Source organism: Sceloporus occidentalis, unplaced genomic scaffold, assembly GCF_023333645.1.
Source record: "Sceloporus occidentalis isolate IW3139 unplaced genomic scaffold, rSceOcc1.0.p SCAF_7, whole genome shotgun sequence".
NCBI lineage: Eukaryota > Metazoa > Chordata > Lepidosauria > Squamata > Phrynosomatidae > Sceloporus > Sceloporus occidentalis.
In genome coordinates this window covers 47,317,274-47,344,264 of record NW_028316987.1, presented here as the reverse complement: position 1 = coordinate 47,344,264, position 26,991 = coordinate 47,317,274, and the positions used below count along the sequence as shown (strand labels likewise).

Here is a 26,991-nt window from a genome sequence, read left to right as displayed (position 1 = left end):
TCCTCTCAAATCCAACCCGGAAGCGAACACGAAGAGCCTCCGGGTCAGACGCCGAGGAGCCAAATTAGTGCTGTGTTCCGTTCCTTCCGCCACCCTTTTTCTTTTTCTCGGAGCGAAGGGAGGGTCTTCCGTGGAGTCGCTCCAGGCCAGAGAGCTGGGGACTGAGCTCGCCCCCGTCGCGGCATCCATGGCAGCGGACCGAGGCGGAGGTGAGGACAAAGAGGCGCCGCCGCCTCCGCATGGCGTAGTGCAGTGGCCCCCAAACTGTGTGGTTTTGGACTTCATCTCCCAGAAGCCTCAGCCACGTTGGCCAATAGCCTGGGATTCTGGGAGCTGGAGTCCAGAACTCTTTAAAGATGTTACCATTGGCCTAGCAGTTCGGGTGTTGCGCTGTGACTTTGTGGAGCAGGGTTCGATTCCCACTTCGCCCTGAAGCCCACTGGGTGACCTTGGGCAAGTCACACTGTCTCAGCCTCCAGGGAATGGAAATGGGAACAAACCTTGCCATGAAATGATGGGGTTGTCATAAGGTGGAGACTGTTGAAGGCACACAACGACAACTGCAGCTCTGCTCCTGGCTTTGTGGCGACATCCATTTTGAACCATCACAAACCAGTCAGCCTTAGAGGAAGGCAATGGCGAACCTCCTCCGAAGACACCTTGCCCAGAAAACCCCATGATAGGTTCCCCTTAGGGACAACATAAGTCATAAATGACTTGAGGGCACACACAGCAACAATAGTAAGTCAAAGTCACCGAATGGGTTTCCTCGGCTGAGGGAGGAATCGAACCCTGGTCTGTAGACAACGTACCCAGGGGAAGCCGTGTTGGCTATGTAGCGCAATGCAGTCGCGTCCAAAACACACAAAACAGTGACACCTTTATGAGTTGTAGTCCAACATTGAAACCGCTACATCAGGCTGACTCAGTTAAGGATACCAACCTCTAAATGGAACCATTGCAGGTGCTGAGTTCCGCTATGACTGTGACAGTATATGTGTGTGCCTTCAAGTCGCCTGTCAGTTTATGGCAACCCCATGGATTTCATAGGGCTTTCTTAGGCAAGGAATACTCAGAGGCGGTTTTGTAAGTTCTTCCCTCTGAGATATAGTCCAGGAAACAATAAAGTAAAACAAAACTGAGGCATTAAAATCAGAAGGAGTGAGGCTTTATTTCTTATTAAATGGCATACCACCGCCTCTTTTTTTTCAGTTCCCTGGATTGGTGTACATGGACTCTTTTAAAAATGGTATTCCATGGCCCCATACAGACTGGCCAAAATAAAGCTGCTTCGGGCCACTTTGGAGGTATGCTATTTAAATGGTGCATGTGTCCTAAGAGTCCGGAGGTCGCGCCAAAGCCACAATCCAGTCTTATGGACTGGAGCGCAGCATTGATGCAGCTTCTGGACTCTTAGACGCATGCATCATTTAAACAGCACACCTCCAAAATGGCTCCAAGCAGCATTATTTTGGCCTGTCTGTATGGGGCCCATGTTTTGCTTCTATACTGGGACTATCAAGGCAGCTGACTAATAGAAACATCACAAAATTTCACCAATTTATGTGTTTACCTACTCTCCTATTCTGTTTGCTAATGAAAATCCACAAAAAGGAATACAGTAATGAACAACGGTATTTGTTTCTGGGAGCTGATGAATTATAGTTGAGGGGGTCCCATGTTCTTCCCAGGTAACTGTGCTTTGTGCCAGTTGAATACATCCCAACATTTTTCAAAGACAGTCCCCAAGTGGAAATTTCATTTTATATCCAGTATTGTAACCCAGATGTAACCAAGGCCTATATGTAACAGCCAGAATAACATTTTGAAAGAGAGTGAAACCTAAGCTTGGCAGAAATGCTCCTGATAACAACTATCCCCTGATTCTGTGGGAGCAATGCCAGCTCTAGGAACACTGCAAACCTGATTTTTAAGAACGAAACCTAATGTATACCTATTAACGTCGATCCCACCCTTTATTCAAGGACGTTAGAATGTCATACAACAGAATGAATTTAAACGATTTAAAACAGCAACAGACTAAAAACATATTAAACAGCTTGACGTGTTGCAGCAAAGTGGTTTAAAGCCAGTTAAAACAGTTTAAGGCCATGTACATGTTCAGATTTAGGTGAAATCACTTAGGCATCAGAGGCTCAAACGTTGACATCCCAATCTGTTTACAAGGGTTAAATGTTATCACCAGCACCTTGAATTATGGTAAGAAATATAACTTTTCTTGATATAAGGCAAGGTTGAACAGGCTTGCAAGATCGACTTTGTTTTCCTTCTAGAATCATGGGGCCCACCAACTGGAGCCTGAAAGAGAGACATACACTAAAATTTAAAGATCCTGAGCCCAAGAATATCAGGTTTTGAATACCAGAATTGAATAGTGCTCAAAATCCTTCCACACTGTTTTTTTTTAAAATCCACTCCATGCTTAACTCCAGATACTGGTCACAAATGGAGTACTATACGTTCATTGAATACATAAATTTCATAGATTCAAATGGATCTACTACAACTAGGGTTAGCAATTAGATTTCGCCCCTAGTTCTCCAAGGTTTCTTCATTTTTTTCATAGAGGAGTGAAGGAATAATTTTTTTGCTGTTATTTGCAAACAAGTGCAGGTCAGACATCCTTGCCGTCGTTTTCCCCCAAAGTTACCTTGGTTTTTTTATTATTATTTGTTCAGCCTGCAATTCTTAATGCCATTCAAAATAGAACTCATGGAGTGCACCAAAGAAGAATTAAGCCTGGATGAAGCTTTTTCTTAGAATCACTTGAAACATCTGATCGGCATTAGCTGTTTCTTAACTTGCTACTTTTCACTTAGATCAGGGAACAGAAAAACATGAAGGAGCGGGTGTCTCTTCTGGGATTACGGATCAAGAGAAGGAGCTGTCAAACAGTGCACTGCAAGCATTTATGGTAAGCGAAATCTTAAGATAACAATTCTTCCCTTTTTTGAATGTTAAACATACAGGTCTTCTAGCCTGCTTTCTGCAGAGTAAATACATTTCTTGACAGAACAATATCAAAGTAATGTGTTATGCTTCACAAGCTGATTGGATGTTTATAATGAATTCATGTGTGTATGTTACAGATTTGTAACATCATATTTTAGATTTTTTTTAGTTTAAATTAGAATCTTTGATTTAAAAATCAGTAAAATACTTTATAAGAAATAACATATATTGGTACAATTAAATCTAATTACAAATTTGCTAACATTATATGTATAGTTTTATAAAAATGTCAGTCACATGCTATGTTACTTCTCAATCCAAAATGAGATTCATTATTATTTTTATAAGAATGTTTCTGTACAGCTCAGTTGTCCAGTTCTTGCTTCTTGAAAATTAATGAATTTTAAATTCTGTTTCTCCTACTAAAGTAATATATGCAAAGACAGGCTATGTCCCCTGCTTGTGCAATTAGGTTTATTAAAATACAAGTACAATTCTGTTTGTATGTGGTTTAGTTGTTACCTTTCTTAATATTCTGCTGCTGCATTTGCAGCTTGATAACATATAAGGTGGTGGGTGGGTGCTCTCTCTCCTTACTTCCCAGTTGGGCAACAATGGTAATGTAGGGATGCTCTGTGATCAGTAGAGGAACATAATACTTGACCCTGATAAAATAAAGATGATGGAAACAGTACACAGAAGAGCAATGCAAAAGAGACAAAAAGCTGAATGAAACATGGGAAGAAGAATCATATGAGGATGAACCCCAGATGTTGGAAAGTGATGGGAAAGCTTCACTAAAAGCAGTTAACAAGGATAAATAACCAAGAACATATGACCTATCAATAGAGCTGTTGCAGAAGACAGAATCAAATTTACTTAATCAAATTAATTAAAATCTGCTAATAAATATGGAAAACAAAACAGTGGCCCGCAGATTGTAAACAATATACACCAAAAGATTGCAGCAACTACAGGACCATTGCACTGATTTCATATGCAAGCAAGGCCATGTTCAAGATTCTTCAGTAGAGATTCCTGCCATATATGGAGTGAGAAATTGCAGATGTGCAAGCTGGGTTCTGGAAGGGAAGAGGTACTAGGAACAAATCACAAACATACAATGGATAATGGAGCACATTAGAGAATTCCAGAAGAAAATCAGCATGTGCTTTATAGACTATAGCAAAGCCTTTGACTGCATAGATCATGAAAAGTTATGGATTGCACTTAAAGAGCGGATGTTCCAAAACCTTTGATTGCCCTGATGTGCAGTCTATACTTGGGATAAGAGGCTACAGTTAGAACAGAATAAGAGAAATTGCGTGGTTCCCATTTGGAAAGGGAGTTAAACAAGGATGCATCTCCTATGAAGTGCAGGCTTAGATTTGAGGAAAGGAGGAGTAAAGATTGAAGGAATGACAGTCAACAACCTAAGTTTCTCAGATGATACCATAATAATAGCAGAAAATAACAAAATATTTGGAACCACTACTAAGGAAAGTCAAAGAAGAAAGTGCCAAAGCAGGTTTAAAGTTGAATATTAAGAAAACTAAATTAATGACCACAGAGGATATTCACAGATTCAATACAGATGGTAAGGAAATTGAAAGTCAAAGATTTCCCATATTTTAGATCAGTCAATGATCAGAATGGAAACTGCAGTCAAGAAGTCAGGAGAAGACTAGGACTAGAAGGGCACCTGTGAAGGAACTAGACAAGATGCTAAAGTGTGAAGATCTACAACAGAACACTAAAGGGAAGGTTGTTTATGTCATTGTATTTCCCAGCTCTATGCTAAATTGGATTTTATGGCAAGTTGTGGTTTGATAAAACAGAAATGTTCTACCAAGCATAGTATGCAGCGGGAGGAGAGATGCACTTATGATCTACATCTGATAGCAGTCCAGTGTAAATTAGTAGCAAGTGCTTTGGCATTTTAACTTTTTGATTTAAACTCAAGTGTACTCACACCTTACATTTTTAATTCACAGGCTGGAAACTATGATACTTGTCTCCAACACCTTAGCTGCTTGCAAGAAATAAACAAGGATGACTATAAAATAGTTTTGAATATGGCAGTAGCTGAATTCTGTAAAACTAATCAGACAACAACTGATAACTTGAAGCAAACACTTAACCAGCTAAAAAACCAGGTATAGTTTTGCTGTATGGGGTGGTTTTGTGTGTTCCTGTTTTTGCAGTAATTTTTCCCAATTTGTAATTACATTAAAGTTCCTTGTAATGTGAACAAATATTTCTCAGCACCCACAATCCTATTAAAACAATTTTTCCATAAGGTAATAGAATTATAAGGACAAATTCAATCTTACAGAAAGTTGTGGTGCTTTCTGTTATTGTTTTGCGTTGTAAAACCAGAGTAACCAGACTGAGAAGTTGTTCTCTATTTTAAGATTGCCTTTTGAGCTGTGAATGAAAAAGATATGCTGAGCCTTCTTCTAATGCTAGGTGTAATACTCAAAATAAACATAATGTATTAAATCTAATAATGCTATTAATTGTCTAAGTATGTGGTTCTATGCCACAATAGTCTAAAAAAAAAGAACAGTGGTTACTACTGAGTACTGAGAGTTTAAAGTACAGTTAGTACAGAATATTAACTCAGAGTGAAATGATACTGGCACATTTGCAAGGCAATATTAAGCTCTCCTTTACTTTTGATTGGTATTGCTTGAATGTGTGATCCAGAACTATGAGATAGAGAAAGGAAGACTTACGCTGCTTCCTGGCTGTTGCACTGACATAATCAGCATGGTTATGTGATTCTTCTCTGTTAACTACAGTAGTCACCCCTTATCCGCAAGGGATATGTTCCAGGACCACCAATGGAGGCCTGAAACCGTGGATAGTACCAAACCCTATACCAGTAATGTTTTTGAACTGCAATTGACTGCAGGTAATTGAAACAGAGAGCAAAACGGCGGGGGGGGGGGGCAGCAACGGTACATTTTCAGACTGTAGCTTGCCATGGATAATAATAGCAGAAGCAAACCCACAGATAAGGGTGTACTACTGTAGTCCTTTATTATGCATTTGTACAAATAAATAGGCATACAACATCTTTGGTATTTAAATAACACCAAGGGCAAATTATAGTATTGCATTAATTAATTTTGGGCTGTTTTGGGAAGCAAAAAGCATTTTCTTTGGCACTTATTTGGGGCCAGTTTGTAACACACATTTTTATCTAAGCTGTTTTTCTTTTATGGTCCTCTGTCATAGAAATGTATCAAACTGGACAGTATTCTGGTTCTTCCTTTCCCAGGTTCATTCAGCTATTGAGGAAATGGATGGCTTGGATGATGTTGAAAACAGCATGCTCTATTACAATCAAGCTGTTATTTTGTATCATCTGCGGCAGTACACTGAAGCGATAGTAATTGGAGAGAAACTTTACCAGTTTATTGAACCTTTTGGTAAGTTTACAGTAACACATAAGGCTCCTGGTACTATATTGTCTGCTCCAATCTCTCTTTAACTGGGTATCACACAGCTATTCTTTGGCAGTTGTGTTCATTGTGCAGAATCCAATATCAGTCCTAACAAGATCCATTGAAATAAACAAGTTTTGTTAACTGTAAGTCCCATTGATGTTAATAGAACAATACTAGTTGGGATTAAAATTGGATGTAGACCATTTAAATTGTATCTAACATATGCATTTCAACTAAAATAATTAATTCAAAGACATATGTAGTGCAGAAACGTTGTTGAGTAACAAAAGTGTTGTATGTACTTTACAGAAACTCAACCCCAAAAAAGCTGAGTCGACTTATCCACAATGCTGCCAGCTGGATGAGCTCTGTACTCCCCACCATTTTTGGCACTTGAGAAGGAGCAGAGTGGTGGCAGCTATTTTTAATAAGGGTTTACTGTATAAGCCTTACAAGGCTTGGCAGTCCCTTTGCAAGCCTAAGGAGGCTTGGCAACCTGTCTGTAGGTCTCACTAAATGAGTCCTTACTTAAACGGCCACTTCTGCTCCACTTCACCTGAAGCTTCCAAAATGGCGAGCACATGACATTGTTCAGCCTCCCCCATGTTGCTGCAGAATGCTGCTCAGTCTGAAAAAAGGTGGGGAAGGGGGGATGGCTGCCTTTCTTCGGTTTGGGCAAGAGAGGGATTATGGAGTGGGATTGAGCATTGCTTCCACATCCTGCCATGCCAAGAGAGCCTTCTTGCTTCTACCTCTTGTCACTGCCTTGGCACTGGGTTCCTAATAGAGGAAGGTTGTTTTCCACTCCATTTTTTCAGACTATGTTCTCATTCTTTTTCTTCATTATATTCATTTCCTTATCTGTATTTGTATAGATGTAGACACTTTAAGATTAGTAATACTATTTACATATCTCCCAATTGTAACACCTCAAATAAAATAAATCTTCTTCCCTTTAGTTCTTCCTAAGTATTTTCCTGCTATGCATTTATAAAAATGAGAGGAAAAGATTTGTAACATCTTCCTAGGTTTTACTTTTGTCTTATCCATGTGTCATAGTAAAATCCATAACTTTGGCTCCAGAACCTGACCTTGACTACTTGAGGTCAATGTATACACAAGGTTAGATGAACTCTAAAAACCTTTTTCTCAAATACAAGTAGGGATGCCACAGCTATGGAAGCAAATAGGCATTTGGATAGACAGCTGGCCATGTCAGCTCCTCTTTATATGCCTATGTTCAGATGTTTGTAGAATCTTTCAGGTGTGAACAATGTCATGTTGCATATGCCTTACAAGAACAATATTTAAACCAGATATATCTTAATAAGTTTGGTTTCATAAGTGGCTCTTAAAAAATACCGAAAAAAGTTTTCTAAAATATGGCAATCTCTATTTGTAACAATTTGTCACTCATTGGAAATAGTGTTATGTATCATGTATTGATTTAAGAGAAAGACTAAATGTGTGTTATATTTGTAGAGGAAAAGTTTGCCCAGGCAGTGTGCTTTCTACTTGTGGACCTGTATCTGCTCACTTGCCAAGCTGAGAAAGCATTGCATCTGCTTGCTGTATTGGAAAAAATGATTTCACAAGGTGGCAACAATAAAAATGGGAAGAATGAGGTGAGTCTAAGAGAATGCAGTAAAAGTGCAATAACTATGGCCTATTACAGACGGGCGTAATAGGACGGACTGGGTCCGTGTTAGGGTTAGAAAGGGGCGTCACTTAGATGGCTGCGCCAGCAACACAAGGGAGAAAGGGGCCGAGCGGCCCCTTTCTCCTCCTCCCCGCTGCCATCGGGTGTCCTTGGAGCATGAAGCCCCAAGGACACCCCTTTCCAGGCTGCGGGGAAGCGGCCTTTTGCTGCTTCCCCGCGGCCTGGAAAGCGGCAGATCGGGGCCTTGGAGGCTGCCGTTCTGGCAGCTGAGGCCCCGATCCGGCGGGGAAAGGGCCGGTTACAGGCCGCCCCAAATGGGCGGTCTGTAACGCGCCTGAGTCTTGTCAAGCTGAATATAATTTTTGGATCATGGATTTTAACATAGCTTGGATTAGAACGCATAAAGCAGTACATAGATTATGAATGGCATAGGAATTCCACATGTTCTGTGACAAATGTTGATTGCTTTAAAAAACTGACAGTCATTTCAATTTGTGATCAGACAGGTAATAACACTAGTAAGGAAGCATCCAATCACAAAAATGAAAGTGGAACCATAACGGAAGCTGCCAAATCTAAAATACATCAGGTAAGACCAAATTCAGGATTTTGCTTCTGGCAATTATGTCTGTATTCTTTCCATTTGGTATGATTGCACAGCTAGCTGCTGGCCATTATTCATGCACAGCTCAGCTCAGCTCATAACAGAATTTCTCTACATAATCTGGTGCCTGGAAGGTATCACAAGAATCACAAGTATGCCTGATAAATGCATCAAGTAGACTTTAGTTCTAGTTTTCATCCATACTGTGTAGGTAAAATTATCTTTTTGCATGGCACCTCTCTATGCTCTAAACTGGAGAAAGAGTCTGTAAGAACTGTTAATTTATTTGCAGATGATGTTTAAAGTCTAACATGTTAATTACCAGCATTGCTTAGGGCATCTTCCTTGAAATCTGTTCTTAGAACACCTTGACTTAGTTTTATTTGGAACGCTTTTATGATTTAAGCTTTACTCAGTAAATTGTGTTCACATGTTACATGTATCTGAACTATAAAACCGAAAGCAGTGTAATTTTTGAGTAGTGATCATAGTTATAAAACAGGGTAATGAAATCAGTTACTCATTTTTAACAGTACAAAGTTCGAGCTTATATTCAGCTGAAGTCTCTTAAAGCATGCAAAAGAGAGATTAAATCCGTTATGAATACAGCTGGAAATGTAAGTACTCTTGACTGTTGTTGTTAAAGTTGTGTAGATCAATACAGTTGGCACTCCACATTTGTGACTTTGACTTGTGGGTTTGATTACTTGTGGTTTTGATTCATATATTCTCTCTAGCAATGTATAAGTCCTCCAGCACAATTCTGCTGGAAGTTCACCATAGAGCTGTGCTGGAGAATCTAGAAGTTCCTACAGAAAGCACTTCTCTAGGCATTTATAGGTCCTCCAGGATGATTCTTCTGATAGATGCTGACCATAGAATTGCATTGGAAGTCCTGGAGATTCCTAGAGAGGTGTTCTCATAGGGGCAAATCAGACAGGGAGCAAGTGCCGGACTGGGGGTGGTGTCCAAGCGCAGCCACATGCTCTGACGCTGCCCCCATGCTGCTGGTAAGCTGCACGGCATCTTCACAGCATTTCAGCGACATAGCGTTTAGATGTAGCACGCCGCTGAAAAGCCACGGCAGCAAGGGCGCCCTTTTTCTGCCTCAAAAAGGAGCAGCATTTTGCCGCTTCATTTTGGGCCGTAAAAACGCTGGGTGCAGTTGCCATGGCCTCAATCCAGTGCTCAAAGGGGCAGCATGACACCACCCCTTTAGGGCCATCTGTTTCAGCCCTCAGGTAAAAAGAATAGGGTTTTTTATATTTGCTGTTTTTCCACATTCACAGGGATCCTTCTTCACCCCTAACCTCAGCAAATGTGGAGGGACCACTGTATTTCTTTTCTTCTTTTAACATCTCCAAACTGCTCATTTCAACATGGTGTCATTAGTTTGTGATGTTGAAGGGAGAAGTTAAAGTAAAACAACTGTTACCCCATTTTGGGATTTCAGAAAAATGTGTATGATTACTAATAGCATATACATTTCTATACTGCTTACCAGTGAATTCAGCACTCTTTAAGCTGTTTTCAGTCTGTAAGCTAATTAGGATCTCTGTGAAATTAGTTTTGACCAATTACTTGTTCTTCTTAACTGGATTCTGGAATCTATAAAACAGATATATGATGGGACACTTTAAGATAGTTCCTAAGAGTTAATGGACTTTGTGTATTTTTGTGCCATAATGTTTCACTGAAACATGAAAGCTACTGTATGATGGAGTTTTAAATAGTGGCTGTCTGTGGTATGTGAAGTTACTTTTGCTTGGTTACCAAGTAGATAATTGTAGTATCTAACTGCAGTCTAGCTTTCTCGTTCATAGTATCAGTAACAACAACTTTCATGCTCTTCACAGTCTGCTCCTTCTCTTTTTCTGAAAAGCAACTTTGAGTATTTAAGAGGCAATTATCGGAAAGCAGTAAAGTTGTTGAACAGTTCAAACATAGCTGAACATCCTGGATTTATGAAGACAGGTAAAATAAGATTTGCGTGTTTGAAAAAAAACAAAACAGGACCATGTTTAATATTTAAATTCCTTTTTATTAAATTGGTGTAAAATGTTTGAGTGTATAGAAGGATCAGTCTACATTGATACATGGTGCCTTATTGATATTTGAGATTAGTTAATCTCCAACACTGTATGAATTTAGATTACTTAGCTCCAGATCCTTTATGTAATATCTTCTCTCCATTCTGACTTTTTAATGGTCATGTGAGTAGTATCAGTACAGACTTGCAGACTACATGATGGGAGATATTTCCAGTTGTGCTTGAGTCTTAAATTGTCATTTACTACTAGCTACTACTACCAAACAGATAAAATGAAAGTACAGGTCCAAAATCCACAACTTCTTTCTTGAATGGCTGAGGCAGTGACACTTTTGCTTTCTGATGGTTCACTGTACACAAACTTTGCTTCATACACAAAATGATTTAAAATACTATATAAATTTACCTTCAGTGTGTGTATAAGATGTATATGAAGCATAAATAAACTTCATGTTTATACTTGGGCCCCATCTGCATTATATTTCATTATGATTATGCAAATATTCCAAATTTCATAACAGTTTTAGTCACCAGTTTTTTAGGATACGGGATAATCAAACTGTAGTAGTAGTATTAATAGTTGTTGTTATTGTTTTTGTTGTGTGCCTTCAAATAGTTTTCGACTAAGGGCAACTCTATGGTGAACCTGTCACAGGGTTTTCTGAGGCTGAGAGTATGTGACTCAGTGGGTTTCCATGGCAGAATAGCATACCTCCAAAGTGACCTGGAACAGCTTTATTTTGGCCTGTCTGTACGGGCCCTTAATTTATCCTTTTCATTTTTCTTAGGTGAATGCCTGCGATGCATGTTCTGGAATAATCTTGGATGCATCCATTTTGCCATGGGGAAACACAACTTAGGAATTTTCTATTTTAAAAAGGCTTTGCAGGAAAATGACAATGCCTGTGCACAGCTTGGAACAGGTGGCACAGACCCAGGTAAGGTAAAATTGTAGTAATGCCATATAGTCATATAGATTGGACCTTGAATAGCTTTTAAAATTGAATTTGCAACTAAATAATGGAATATCAAAGATAAAAATCTTTGTTTCCAAGGCACTTTGCTATGGAGGGTACCTAATTTTTTTCCCCAGAATTAAAACTCAAAGTAATGCAGTTCTCATAAAGAGGTAACCAAAACTAAGACGAATCTCAAGAGACAGTATTTGAACTTATACATTGCTTTAGCTATATAAACGTAAATAGATAGCAGCTAGGATATGATCACAAGATGAAGTTAAAATAGAAATAAATGTATGCACAATATGAAATCATAATGTTGTGGTGAAAGGCTCTTAATCTGTCTTAATATGGCTGAATTGTTTCTAGTACCATCAGAATGTCGAGCATGGCAGAGCATGCAGCCAGCTAACCCCCATCAGTCCATTAGTAAATATGTGAATAGTATACTTGTGTAAGCAATGTATTGCCTGAACTACAGACTTGTTGAAGATAACAAATGTTACTCGGTTAGAAAAATGGAAATCTTTTGTTATTTGTTATTCCACATTACAAAGATCTTTTCTCTAAATGAGTGGAATGCCTTCAAGGTAACTTCTCTGCTGGTTCTGTGCACTTAAAATAAAATAATTACTTAACAATGTTTGTCTTAACTGCACTAACTGGGAATATAGAAAGAAGGTACTTTTCAGTGGCCCTGAAATGTAATTGTGGCACAGCATACAAGCAGCAGAGAGGAAGAGTTATTGCAGCTAGCGGAAAGATTTCAGAATTGGATTCCCTCTCCTCCTCTTCCCGTTTTAACCTGGTCTTTGACTGGCAATATCCTCTTAAAACTGCATGGTTAATCTTATTTGATTCCTTTTCACAGGTAAAAAATTCTCAGGACGACCAATGTGCACGTTACTGACTAATAAGCGTTATGAGTTGCTCTATAATTGTGGCATTCAGCTTCTACACATTGGGAGGCCTCTAGCTGCTTTTGAATGCCTGATAGAAGCTGTCCAGGTTTATCACTCAAACCCTCGCCTCTGGTTGAGAATAGCTGAATGCTGTATTGCGGCCAATAAAGGAGTAAGGCTGATTTTGAAGTTATTTCTAATAAGAAATATTTTGAAAGCACGTCATATATGTTTTTCATTTGTCAGGTTCAGAGAATTAGCAGCAGCTTGGCTGTCTAAATGAACAGACTGACATTCTAGTCAAGTGCTGAGCAGTCAATAATTTTTCGCAAGAATGTACCCCTGCTCAAAGAGGTGTAATGTTGTCACTGTTTTTACGCTCCTACTTTGAGATGCAGACAAGATCAATGATCAAAGATCCTTTGGTACACTCCCTCCATTGAGAAGCCAGCAAGCAGTAGAGGAGGCATGCTAGCTTTAACTGTCTGTTTGTTTAAAATTGTATTATTTCAGCTATCAATTATAGGGATATAACTCATTGTGAGTTTGAAATATGTTTGGGGTTGAGGAAAAGGTAGAAACCATCTCTCTTTGTATCCTCTGTATTGCCATCTTGGTTTGCCACAGTCTTCCCAGGCAAGAGAAATTGTCAAAGGATGTTTCAAATAGGTCTGCAAATGCAGAAGGAAATAATAGAACACTGAATAGGAACAAGTAGAGGGAATGGCATTTATTTAGCAGGTATTCTTTCTGTCTTTAATATTTTTTTCCCTAGAGTTCAGAACAAGAAACCAAGGGCCTTCCAAGCAAAAAGGGCATTGTACAATCCATTGTAGGCCAAGGCTATCATCGTAAAATAGTGCTGGCATCTCAGTCTGTGCAGAACATTGTTTATAAGTAAGTACTTTTATACAATTTTCTCTTGAGGCTAACTGAAATGAAAGTTGGTAGTTAGCTAAAAACATTTTCAAACTGTTCTTCTCTTTTGCTCTTTTTGAATTTAAGAATACAGGTTATTGATTTATAGAAAAGAATCATGCTTTGCACTGACATGATTTTAAGATTCAGGTTATGAATAACAAAAGATGCTGTATGTGCATACAGTAGAAGGCTTTTAAAATGTTGCAAGTATATTAATTTGGCCACTTTTACTTACAAAATATATTTTACAATTGCTGTGATTTGGGGATTATGGTCATTGTTTTTGTTTAAAAAAAGTTTTCACTAACAAAATAAAAAAATAAAGATACTTATTATAATGCTGTGTAATTTAAGGGCTGGCTTCTTTAGTAATAATATTCCTAACTATTTGCAGTCTCATCATTACTGTAAATCTACATCCATAGGCTGTATGGGACATCTTTAAAATATGAATATATTAATATGACTATGAATATCATCTATTCAAACATAATTTAAAACAGGAACATGAGAGGCATCATTCAAGGTGATAGGATGAGCAGACATCCATTTTTGCAATAGGTCTTTTTTCCCCCTTGATTCCTGATTGACTCTAAATCTGTTCCAGAGGGTCCGCAAATCCTCAGGAGCAGATTTGATATGTGTAGAATGCTTCAGATTTGAGGGGGAATTCATTCCACCAGCAGCACAGGAAAAACTCCCCCCACTTTAACTGATATTCATATATGTGTGTGTGTGCATACATAATCCATACAGGTATAAAAATTGTAATTATCATTTAGTACAAAAAGTTGTTTTTGTTGTTTTTCCTTTTCAAGTGATGGTCAGTCTTCAGCTATTCCTGTAGCTAGCATGGAGTTTGCAGCAATATGCCTAAGAAATGCCTTGCTGCTTCTTCCTGAAGACCAGCAGGAGTTAAAGCAGGAAAATGGGTCTAAAGTTGGCAGCCAGTTGGGAAATAATGAGAGCAGTGAGAACAATGAATCTTGCAGGTAAGTGTGACAGTTGGTCATTCCTGCTTGTTTAACGAAAGTCTCCCTGCTTACCTCAACTATGGACAGCTTCTACAGCTTCTAATAGTGTTTTGATAGCTGAAACAAAGGGAAAAGTTGAAGTAATGAAAAGTGATTAAAACAAGTGTGCTTAATATAAAATAAAAACTAATAATTATGCATCCCTCCGAAGGAATGGTACTGTACATGTACCAGTGGATGATGATATCTCGAATTTATGCATCTGCTAACGGTGAACAAAGTGTAAGATATATAAGTTGTGTAACTACTGGAGCTATAGTAGATATATAATTGTAACCTAGTAGTTGCCTTGGGCATCTTACGACCTATGCACAGCAGGTGCGCACATCAACTGCATTCTTGGAATAAAGTTAATGGCTAAACCTACCTGGTTCAGGAAAGAGAAAATGAGCAGTTGTGTAAATCTCAAAAGCTTGTAATTACAAACAAAATGTTTGAGAAACTGATTTGATTCACAGCATTTTTGAGCAATTGGTTTGTGCTTGTAGCCTGAGTAGAAGAAAACATTATACAGTGTTATTCCTGGTGCTATCTTGACCTGTTTAAATCTGGAAGTAGAATTATACCATACTCAATTTTTAAAAAAATACCAGAATGGTTTTTTAATTCATTTAGAAAAAAAACTTTACAATCTCATCATGGGGAATAAGTGGAAAACCCTTTATCAGAGTGTTGCTTTGTTAACATTACAATCTCAAATTTTTATTTTGCTTTATGCAGACATCTCCCCGCCCCAGCAATGTCATGTAGCCAGATCCCCAAGTATTTGGTTTGCTTAGCAAATATGTCCAATATCAATGAATAAGTTTCTCTAATAGGTGTGGAAGATAAGATTATCATAGCATGTTATTTAAGTGCAGTGGCATCATGGGGGTGCAAATCACATCAGGTGACACCTAAGGCAGGGGTGACACAACTGTTCCTCACACAGGTACCTTTTGGCAGAAATGGGCTATGGCATTCATCTGCTCGGTTTTAAAATGCAAGGTCTGCCTGGAGAAAATTTTCTTTTTAAGGATGTCTTTTAATCTCTAAAGGCTTCATTGGAGCCTTCTTGCTCTTCATCTGACTCATGAAGCTCCATTCTTCTTTATCTCCTAATAATAATAATAATAAACATTTTATTTGTATACCGCCCTTCCGTAAGATCAGGGCGGTTTACAGCATTTAAAATACACAAAATTCCAATAAAAGCCATATCAAAAATTACAAATATGACATAAAAACAGAAACAAAACAACAACAACAAATGCCCCCGGGTTATGCCTAGAATAAAGACATTTAAGGAGTCTCTTTAGATATTTCTAATAGTTTTAGCTACCATTCTTAATTGTCTTAAACTGCCAATTTTATCTACTGCCTGATAATCTTATGTGCTTAAAATTATTTTCATTGGTCTGTTACAGACAGCCAAAATAAAGCTGCTTCAAGTCACAGTGGAGGTATGGTGTTTCAATGATGCATGCGTCCTAAGAGTCCAGAAGCCACACCAAAGCCACGCTCCAGTCCTTAGGGCTGGAGCGTGGCTTTGGTGCGACTTCTGGACTCTTAGGACGCATGCATCATTGAAACACCATACCTCCACTGTGACTCGAAGCAGCTTTATTTTGGCTGTCTGTAACAGGCCCCAGTATCTAAAACTGCAGCTTGCTATCCACCTTGAATTTTTAAGAAAAGCAGGATATAAATGTTATAAAACATCCCCTTATTCCAGGCTTAGTCAGTGCAATTTTAAACAATGGCTGGAGGTTGTATGGCCCTCCAGGTGTTGTTGGGCTATAACCCGTATCAATACCACCAGCTTAGGAAGGATGGGATTTGCAGTCACACATTTTCTGTGCCTACCAAATTGTATTCCTGTGACTATTCCACTCTTGTCTTGGCAATTTGATTGATCTGTTCCTTTATGCTACACTAAGCTTCAGTCACTATAAGAGCAATCCAATACATGGCCCATATTCTGTATTTACCAAGAAGGAAATATTAATTTCTTCACCTGGAAAGCATTGATAAGAAATATGGGTTGCACAATGTCTCTTTCTATAAGCTGACAAAGAAGCTGTATTTATTGTAGTACATAAGCATCAGTTTTAGTCCTTTATCTTTTTGGTGCTTTTACTATCAATATGTATTTTAAAAATATAGCGCTTCTAAACAAACAAATCGTCATTTTCTGCTGTTGTAAACTTGATCCTATTGTTGCTTTTATTGCTTAAGCTACTAATGCTTTATTCATTCTGTCGCCATTTCAGTAGTAAAGGTCATGAAGGAGACAAATGTGTTCCTGCTCCACCATCTTCTCCACTGAGGAAGCAAGAATTAGAAAATTTAAGGTAATTTTGATATCTTATGATAGAATGTGCTAGCAAACACAACAGATTCAGATACTTTTTTCTCAATATGGCAAATTTGATGTGTGTTACTTGTAATAAGTTTCCTCATCTTTAAAGGCGTATGATATACAGTGGTACCCCGGGTTACGAAAGTAATTCGTTCCGCCGCCACTTTCGTAACCCGGAAACTTTCGCTAGCCGAAAAAGCCCATAGGCTTTAATAGCGAAAGCCGCGATTTCGTGCGAAATCGCGCCGAAAAGCACCAAAATTTCTTTCGCAACCCGGAATAACCTTCGTAACCCGGAAACAATTAATTAAGTGAATTTCTTTCGTAACCCGGAAATTTCGTAAGGCGGCGCATTCGTATCCCGGGGTACCACTGTATATACTAAATCTTAATTATATCTCAGTTGAATCTAAATGAAATATTATAGATTGTTTACTTGTACGGTTGCACAAAAAAGTTTACAGAGGTTCTCATATAGCTCTTAAGTAGTTAAATATGTCACTGCCTAGAGGTTGAACTACATATTTTGGGTTGCTGCAGTGCACTTCCATAGTGTCTTTTTCTGGTACATTCCTGTAACATAATCCAGGTACACTATTGAAGCTTCAGAAACTCACCCTCTCATTTTGTAATGAGGGTCTGGCTGTACCAGTAAAGATGTTAAACCTTAAAGTCTTCCCCATACTGGGGAATTGTGTGTTCCCATGCATGTTAATAAGGACCTGTGCATATAGAAATGTAGTGTCTTCATCAGCCTATCTTACAGCCATTTTGTTAAGAAATTAATTAGACGATGGTTTCTTCCCTGCTGTTGATTTAGACTCCAGTCATTGTGAAGAACTGTAATTCTTTGATTAGACGTGTAATACGAATGTGGTGAGAACAGTCTCACATTTGGCAGGACATGTGTTGTAAAGAAAGGAATGTAATCTTTCACAATCAGCTGTTGTTCTCTAGTGATGAAACTTGACAACCTGTCAAGAAAATCTTGTCATTACAACCAGAATGATTTTACTCTTACTGGAGTAAAACAGCATCACAGGGGGAAGAAAAACATTGATATTTAGCTCTTGTAAGATTTGCTCAGTTGTTAAATTTGAGGGAGCCTTTATTTACTTCCCATGGCTTACATTTTCTGTTCTGGGTGCATGTGACATAGCATGATGGAATAGAACAATAAGTAAATTTTTCACACGTTAATCTTCTCTGCACTCTTTGTATTAAGTCTGTAACTGTAAACTATGTTCTCCTACTCCTTCGAAGGAAAGTTTTTTTTCTTTCTTTGCCATTCCTAGCAGGACAGAACTTTGTAGAAAGGATGCAGAAATAATTAGAACTCATTAATGGCTGCAAGTGTTTACCTAAGATTATTGATGACTGACCTCGCAGCAGGAGGTTTTGTGTAAATGCTCCTGAAACTATGATGTAATACAGTGGTTCTCAGACTGTGGGGTGGGACCTCCAAGGGTATGTGAGAGTTGCTCAGATGGGGTGCAAAACCTGGAGGCCCTTATCCCTCTTCCTCCACTTCCCAAACCTTTTCTGTCTTGGAGGGGAAGAGAAAGGCAAGGAGGGCTCTCAGAGCCTCTGCTTGAGGGAGGAGGAGGAAAGCTATTTCTTTGTAAGATGTTAAAATATGAATATACATGAATATGTGACCTAAAATGTGCATACTAAACAAACATATTTTATACATATACTATGTCAAGTGGGAAGGGATGCAGTGTCTGGGTGCAAATATAAAGGGGGTCACAAGGTTAAAAAGTTTGAAAAACACTGATGTAATAGGATTGTCATCTTGATTCAAATAGTTAGGTATCACTGAGCTTTGTCAGTTTCTGATATATAATCTCTCCAGCCCCCGCAGATGTGAATCAACTACCATCCTATACATTGCCTTCTGTTTGCCCTATTTGGCATTTAGATGCCAAGCTCTCCTCCTTTACTTGTACAAGTGGCATCAATTGTCAAGCTGTATATCTATTGCTTGCTTTTAAAGTCATCTTTATATTGAATATTTTGAAAGTATGTTTCTCTCTTTCTCTTTTTGGCTGGTAATATGAGCCATGAAAATTTGCAAATTAGCCTTATAGTTAAAAAACCAAACCCTTCTCTAGACTCATGCAGGGCTTTCATACTTGTGTTGCAACAGTACCAATTTCTTGCTGCTAGGATTCTGGTTTTAAAAAGCTATCCTGCATGTAAAAGTAAAGCAGCTGTTAAAAGTACAGTTTCCCTGCCGGAAAAGGAGTTGTTAATCCTAGTAGATCAGGTTTACTTTTATGGCATCTGTTCCTTGTACTATGTTGGAGGCTTCTTCTAAAGTTGTCTGGAGTAGCTTGGCCAGCAGAGAATGGGGCTGCTGTTAAATAAGAAGCAAGGCTGAACCATGGCTATGCCAACTGTGTGTGGGTTCAAGAAAGAAAAACTATAGGACTGTGCCAACAAATTCTGAAAAAACATTATAGCTCAAAAGAATCTTTAAACAATGTAGACAAGATGCACTGCATTTGATAAAGTGGGCTATAGTCAACAAAATCCTATGCCAAATAAAATTTGTTAGTCTTAATGTTCTTTAAAAATACTTACTTGCTTTTGGTACTTAAAAAATGGTAATATTTTGAGGATAATCACAAGCTGATTTCAGACCTTGTAATAAACCAGCTTTTGTTGTTGTTGGTTTAGTTCTTTCATATTCACTTTGGAACTTAGTATGATGAAATAATTGCTTCAGTGTCATTGAAGATGAGTTTGCCAGCTTGAGCATGACATTCATCTGGCTTTAGTTGCTAGTTGCATTTAAAATTGTGCTATGATGAACTGAAGCATTACTTCTCAGTAATAATACTGATTTGAATTTAGCCTGCTTAGGCTTGCATGTGATCTAAACTTCATTGTCTAGCTGAGAGGGAGTGAACTTAGTGGCTGACAAATTCTCTTGTCCAGTTGTCTCATCTGGCAAATGGATAGGCTATGGCAGTTTATTTTTAAAACTTTTTTTTTTCTGAACCAAAAGCATTCTCAGGAGTAGTAGTTCAGGAATATTGAGGGCTCTGTAACCATTAAAGGCTGGGATTTCATTTTCAATTTTTGGAAGCTACATTGAGTTGGGAGAAAGGCTGGGTATAAAGTAAATAAAATAAAGGCAGCTTGGGTGCAGATGGCACCGTTTTTATAGAGCCTGTGTATAGCAATGAGCTAATTTCTTCCAGTTTTTCCTTTTTTTTTTTTTTGGATGGAGTCACTTTAACCTAGCTCCCAAAATTCTTGATTTGCTGTGCTTGGTAAGTTTGACATTTAGGAATAACATTCCTTATGTCTTCAGGTGCTGACTTTGCAAGAAGACATTTCCGTTCTTATAATTCTCTATGTGGCTCATTGACCTACAGGACATCCAAAAATTACCTTTACAATTTTCTTTCTAATCTATATGCAATTAAAATGGTAAAAGATATTTTTTGGACACTTAGTATTTTATGTACATGCCCATTTGAATCAAATGTCTACTGCTAGGAAATGGGAGAGGAGGAATAGCTAAATACATTTTCCAATTTTATGTTTTATCCTGCAGGGTATGTGATGATCAAGTACTGTGACTTGATCTCAAAACGCCTTTCTGCAAGTCAATGCAGTGAAGATGGCTTTTGCATCAATTAGCTGCTAGGTTTTTGCAGGAAATTTGTTAGGTAGTGTGTCTGTACTACAAACAAGCTAGCAGGAGCCTGCCAGCCATCAGTACCCTATTCCTCTCAGCAACTGGATCCATTGATTTAAAGAAACCAAATACGTCTTGGGGCTGAAAGGACGCCTGCTTTTCTTAGCGAGCTTCTGTATGCGTTGAGATATGATGTGACATCTGGGTATGGTACAGAGGAAATGGGGAGGGAGAAGGGGAGAGGTTTCTTATCCTGCTTGTGTATAATTAAAGTGCATGCCTCCAGGGACCCAGGAATAAAGGAACCCCAGGCCCTGCCATGAATTAACATGGCTTACTGCTGAACCAAAAGTGGGCTTGACAGTTGCCAGAAGGCTGGAGCAGTAATAGCCCACCTACTGGCTAGAGAGTTTTAATGTACTCTTCTGCGGCTCCCCCAACACCAGTTCTGTCCAAGAGGATCCACTCACTCTTCTTTTCCCTCTTCCTGCCATGCCAGAGAATTGGGCCTGTTCTTAGAGCAAGGCAGGGAAAGGCTTATGCCCTGAAGCCAATGCAGCCTGCCTTGAACTCTGCCTTGTGAAGTGGAAAATATCCCAAAGTGCTGTGTTAAGAGGGGAGAGGGAAGAATTACAAGCTGTAAAAGCCTGACCTAATACTGACATCCTGATGGGGGCCTTTTGTTTGAAGCTGTGGAATGTGTGGCTCAAATTTCAGGGCAAGAATTTCAGGAGCAACTTGTGCTTTATTGGGAGGCCACATGATAGCAGTGTCCACAAAGCATTTTTGCTATGTGCCATACGTGTTAAGCAAGCAGAATCTGCTAATTGCTTTCTGTTTGAAAACAGCAATAATGCTAAAATTCTTTCATTTTGTACTGTTTCTTTCCTTCATGCAGGACGTAGTTAATACTAATTTCATGGGTCCTTTGAATAAAGAAAGCACCTTTTATCTAAACTGTAGTGAAATTAAATATATCTAGTACTACATAATACATCTTTTAACCCCATGTTTCTGTAAGGTAAGTTACAATACATTGGGTGTATTTTCTTTCAGGTGCTCTATACTTGCTTGCAGCGCTTACGTGGCTCTGGCGTTGGGGGACAACCTTATGGCTTTGAATCATGCTGATAAACTTCTTCAGCAGCCCAAACTGTCAGGATCACTTAAGTAAGTTTGATCCAGTTTTTATCTTAAAATATTTACAGGAAATTTCATTCCTGTATATAACATAGACACATGTACTGGAAAACTGAACAGAAACCTTTTATTTTCCTCCCTTGCTGTTTCAACAAACTAATACAAATGTGTCAGAGGAAAATGGGAAATAAATTTACAGTTTTTGTGCCAGGCCAGGCCACGTAAATAGGAGTGGGGAATATGTGATGAACTAGATGTCATTGGATTGCAATTCCTGTCATCCCTAACCAGTATAGCCAGTGGTGAGGGATGTTAGGAATTGCAGCTCAACAGCATCTGAACAGGCTCTCCATTCCCCTATAATGATACCTAGCACTCTGTTTGGTTAAACAGAGTATTTTATGGATCACTTTACTGTATATAAGCATGTTTGGCTTTATAGGAGCAGGTGAGCAACTGGCATTAGTCTCTACTCCTGAATGGTTCAGATAATTGCTGCTCCATACAAACAACTACTACCAAGTTTTTAAGATGGGAATTGACTGGAATGAGGCAGTTCTTCTGATAAAGACATCCGTGTTCTCTGCTCTCTAGCAGTAGCTTGCTTTGTAGGCTGACAGACTGACCTTTGCAACCATGTGTTCTTTGCTGTTTGTAGGTTCCTTGGCCATTTGTATGCTGCAGAGGCTCTCATCTCTTTAGACAGAATCTCTGATGCCATTACTCACTTGAACCCTGAGAATGTCACTGATGTGTCCCTGGGGATTTCTTCAAACGAGCCGGATCAAGGTTAATGAGTCCATACTTGATTAGAACCGGTCATGCTTTCAACTCTCTTCCTGCTGTAACTTGTAAGAGCTCTGCCTTTTAATGCATTGTTATGAAGGGCAAAGCTGCTGCTTCCACATTTCCTCAAATCTATGCATTTTGCATCAGTTAAATGTTCTGGAACATTTTATCTTCACTTTACCTTCTCTATATTATTAAACCTTATACATTTTAGCTGTTTATCATACTGGTTTCCTTTTTTAATTATAAGTTGCACAGACCATAATATCATACCACTTTGGAATGTTTTAGTAAGGGTATAATATTTTATGCATGAACAATAAGTGTGCCATGTAGAGGGGGAAATGAGATTGATTTCCAGATATGCAATTTCAGTTGCAACTTTTATAGATTGTGTAACTTTATGTACACTAAATGCTTCTGATGTTTTTGTCATATATTCAATATAATATATCCAAACCTGGTGGAATGGGAGTTAGTTAGAAGTTCTAAGTGTGACTGTTTAGCACATTCCTTGTTGAAATTTGTAGAGTAAAAGTTTTGTTAATCATTGCTTCTTGAAACTGTACTTCCACTAGGAATTTGATTTATTCATGATGAAATCTGATTTTTCTCTGCAGGGTCTGATAAAGGAGAAAATGAAGCCATGGAATCCAGTAAGCAATGCATCTCTCTGCAAACAAGCATCTTCCTGTTTATTCTGTGAAACTACAGAATGTAATATTGGGAAAGGAACTTCCTGTCTAATATTTCATAACTAACAATGAGGTGTAGATCAAAGAAGTGCTTATGTTCTTTCTGAAGTGATCAGTTAACATAATTAACTAAGGTCCCTTACTTATTGAACAAGCTACCACATCAAAGTAGTAAATTTTATGGAACCATGTATGTTAGGAATTGCTGTTAAACATACTGTTTTTAGTCAAGATGTTATATATCATGGAAGAGAGGTCTCTAAATGGAATGGAAAAAAACATTCAGAATTAAAATTATGGAATGTTTGACTTGCAGCATCTCCTAAGGAAGGGATAACATAATGGGTCAGTCATTCAACTCTGCCACCAAGAAGGGTCCATGTGTCCATTATCCCAGTATAGGTCCACATACTTCAGTCCAGACATGATGCATTGGGGGGAAAATGCTGCTAGAACAGACAACTCAGGGTGGCTGAAATAAGACCCAGGCTGTACACTGAAAGGGGAGTGGCTCAGTTACTCTACACTTCTCCTAAAGGCCCTAATATTTACAGCAGTAAATGAAAATATGAAACACATCTCCAGGGATACACCTACAGATAGGCATTAGAAAAGTGCAGCCAATTAAAGTGTTTCCATAAGTACTCCCAAGTACATAAGAGATTTGTGACACTTCATGTTCAGTGTAATGAATGATGGCTGCCAGTTAATGTATTAAGTAGTTCTTGGCATTGGGCCTTTTTGCGGGAAATCCACAAAAAGTATGCTAATAATCTTTCATTTAAACCAGTAAGGTGTTTTGTTAATCTTTGGTATATTTTTTTTCCAGCTGGAAAGCAGACCCCGCAGTGTTACCCCAGCTCTGTCACATCTGCACGGACAATGATGCTGTTCAACCTTGGAAGTGCCTACTGTCTGAGAAGCGAATATGACAAAGCTCGGAAGTGTCTGCACCAGGTTACAAAAATTGTGCTATATTTTCACTAGCAGAAACTCGCAAAATTAACACAGTATATGCTAGACCATACATGCTGGAGTTATTGGGGGTACAACAGTATTTGCCAGTATTTTGTCAACAATGGGGTTGTTTCCATCTGACTTAGCCTCCTCCATGACCTGTCTACCATCTACACTTGCCTATAAGTCAACTGCATTTATAACTCAAAGACACCTTTTGTGGCCAAATTTAGGGATTACCTAAATTCCAAATTACCAAAATTTAAATTCCAGATTACCAAATTTAGGGATTACCAAAAACTCTCAACACCCTTCCTTCCCCTTCTTTGCACCCCGGCCGTCCCCTTGGGAGACAGCTGAGCTGGAGAGGAGGCTTGATATCCTATTGACCTGTGTATAAGTCTACCCAGGTTTTTTGGGTCAATTTTTTTGCCAAAATTTTTCAATTCACACATGAGTATATATAGCAGTCTTGATCAAAAAAAGAGGCAACATCCTAGGGAAACCAGTGTACTTTCTCTCCCAGAGGACACAAGTCCTCATTCAGGAGATAAGCAGCCACTGCTGCGCTCAAGATGTTTTGAGAAAATTGTAGTGCTTCCATCAGAAGCTTGTGAGGTCTGACGTGGATTTATTTTTTATTTTTAGAACAATGTTTATCCATAGCATAATGCTTCCTATTGGAGCACAAACTTTATTGTGCTTTCATAAGCTGACACAATGGAGTAATCTCTATGCTGATAATTTTTACATTATTTGTTTGAGAATCCCATTCTGGATTAGCTATGATCTTGTTTAAAAAGTAACTTATTTGTATATGCTTTTCTACATTAGCACTTTTTCACACCTTGTGTTCAGTTCTCCTTTTCTCTTTTGCTATAAGGCTGCCTCACTGATTCATCCGAAAGAGATCCCACCAGAGGCAATCTTACTGGCAGTGTATCTTGAACTTCAAAATGGTAAATCTTACAATTAATAATAATAATTTGTTTTATTTATATACCGCTATTCCAAAGATCATAGCGGTGAACAGCAAGTAAGCTAATTAGCAAGTAAGCTAATTTGCCCCCAACAGTCTGGGTACTCATTTTAGCGACCTCGGAAGGATGCAAGCCTGAGTCGAGCTTGGGCCCTTTTGCTGGTCTTGAACTCGCAACCTTGTGGTTTTGAGTGAATGGCTGCAGTACAGGCATTTAACCACTGCGCCACCAGGGCTCATTGTTAACTCAAATCCTAGTCAGTATGCCTTGCTAGTTCAAGTAGGCCGGTCACACAGGAGATTCAGGGGCCTTATTCCTCTACATAATCTGCAGTGGGAAGTAGTATTTTACAGGCCTACCTTATGCTGTAACATTATGTGGTTCCATTATGTTTTAAATTAGCTGCATATGTGTCAAGAAGGAAAGACTATATAGAGAAAAGTGAAGCAGAGCATTAAAACAACCATATGGAATTGAAGTTTTTGCTGCTTTTAATTGTATTTATTTTATTGCAGAGTGCCCAGGTTGGATGTTTTTATATATTTTATTTAAGGAGCCATGGTGGTACAATGGTTAAATGCCTGTACTGCAGCCACTCACTCACAAACCACAAAGTTGTGAGTGCAATACCAGCCAGGGGCTCCAGGTTGACTCAGCCTGACATCCTTCCATAGGTCACTAAAATGAATACCCAGCTTGTTGGGGCAATAAGCTTACACTTTGTACACCGCTTAGTACATCAGTAAGTGGTACATGCTATGCATCACTGAAATAGAAATGAGACTCATACAAAGAGCCTGTGAAAAGTTGCTATGGATACAAATGCTTCTTCATTGGCTTGTCATGTGGTATTTAAACTCTTTGAAATCATTTTGTAGGCAATACCCAACTGGCACTGCAAATCATCAAAAGAAACCAGCTCCTGCCTTCAGTGAAAATGCTGTCTGAGATGCGAAAGAAACCTGTATTTCAACCAACTCACCTGGTCCAGCCTATTCAGATGCCGGCATTCACCACTGTTCAGAGGAAGTGAAGTTTTGTGTTGAAACTTGTCCTCCAAGGAAGCACTTGGATATTATTATTTTTTTGTAATTTTAAGAACACTGTTTCTGTTATCTACATGTAAGATGTACGAAAGTGTGTTGATATGTGCTTTTCATTAAAAAAAATGACAAGAAAGACTTGTATATTTAAATCCTTTGTACCATGATTTCCATTGTGGTCAGTAGAGGTACCTGGATTTCTGCTTCTGACATGATTCAAAGGCATTTTTGCCTTATGAATCACAATTTAAAGGAAAACATCAAATGTTCTTATTTATATCCAGGAGTTTTAAGCCTCCACTGTATCTGTCCTGAATCCATATCTAACTGCAAAGGAGCATCCCTTGCTTTTAATTTTTTTTCTATAATAGGAAGCTTAATTTCCCCTTGATGCTGCTTTGCATTATTGTCTGTAAAACTGAAGATCCACTGGTTTTTGTTTTTTTTTAATTTTAGGAAAAGGCTTCTAGGAAGAGCTGAAATGACCTGCTTATTTTCCCCAAAAATATTTTTCAGTATTGAAAACATTTATGTCTTTCATTCGTGAATATAGCCCTTTGCTGATCTTGCATATGTCACATGCTCTCAGCCTCAGGGGAAAGCAGTGGCAAACCACCTCTGAACAAATCTTGCCAAGAAAACCCCATCATAGGTTTGCTTCAAGCACCATAAATCAGAAATGACTCAAAGGCACACAATAGCATGGTAAAGTGAATGCTGTAAGTGGGATATGATACCATATTACATGGATAAAAATATTTAAAGGTGCAATCTGTATTTTTCTTTCACTTTGGGGAGCAAGCAGTTTTCCCCTTAGTGGAGCCCTGCCCTAA

At 38.6% G+C, this 26,991-nt stretch overlaps 1 protein-coding gene across 2 annotated transcripts; it reads left to right on the top strand.

The window, feature by feature from the left end:
• On the top strand, window positions 1-26,286 carry LOC149309701 (CCR4-NOT transcription complex subunit 10). 2 transcript variants are annotated; one of them, XM_089532878.1, is made up of 19 exons: window positions 1-209; window positions 2,841-2,935; window positions 4,968-5,129; window positions 6,260-6,410; window positions 7,911-8,053; window positions 8,591-8,677; window positions 9,226-9,309; window positions 10,549-10,666; window positions 11,531-11,680; window positions 12,573-12,775; window positions 13,379-13,500; window positions 14,343-14,516; window positions 16,814-16,891; window positions 21,611-21,724; window positions 22,353-22,483; window positions 23,104-23,139; window positions 24,008-24,135; window positions 25,019-25,094; window positions 25,994-26,286. In XM_089532878.1, exons 1-19 carry the CDS (start codon window positions 188-190, stop codon window positions 26,146-26,148), a joined length of 2,229 nt encoding a protein of 742 aa, XP_089389004.1. In that variant the 5' UTR covers window positions 1-187; the 3' UTR covers window positions 26,149-26,286. The 2 variants fall into 2 exon arrangements, with proteins under 2 accessions (XP_089389004.1, XP_089389003.1); XM_089532877.1 differs by having other exon boundaries at window positions 2-209; window positions 16,811-16,891.
• The last annotated feature ends 705 nt before the right edge of the window (window positions 26,287-26,991 follow it).

Excerpts from the sequence above, each read along its gene's own strand:
- LOC149309701 (XM_089532877.1), top strand. The coding sequence starts at position 188 with ATGGCAGCGGACCGAGGCGGAG. Across the intron at positions 5,130-6,259 it reads TTAACCAGCTAAAAAACCAG|GTTCATTCAGCTATTGAGGA; the intron begins GTATAGTTTTGC and ends TTCCTTTCCCAG. Across the intron at positions 16,892-21,610 it reads CAAGAATTAGAAAATTTAAG|GTGCTCTATACTTGCTTGCA; the intron begins GTAATTTTGATA and ends ATTTTCTTTCAG.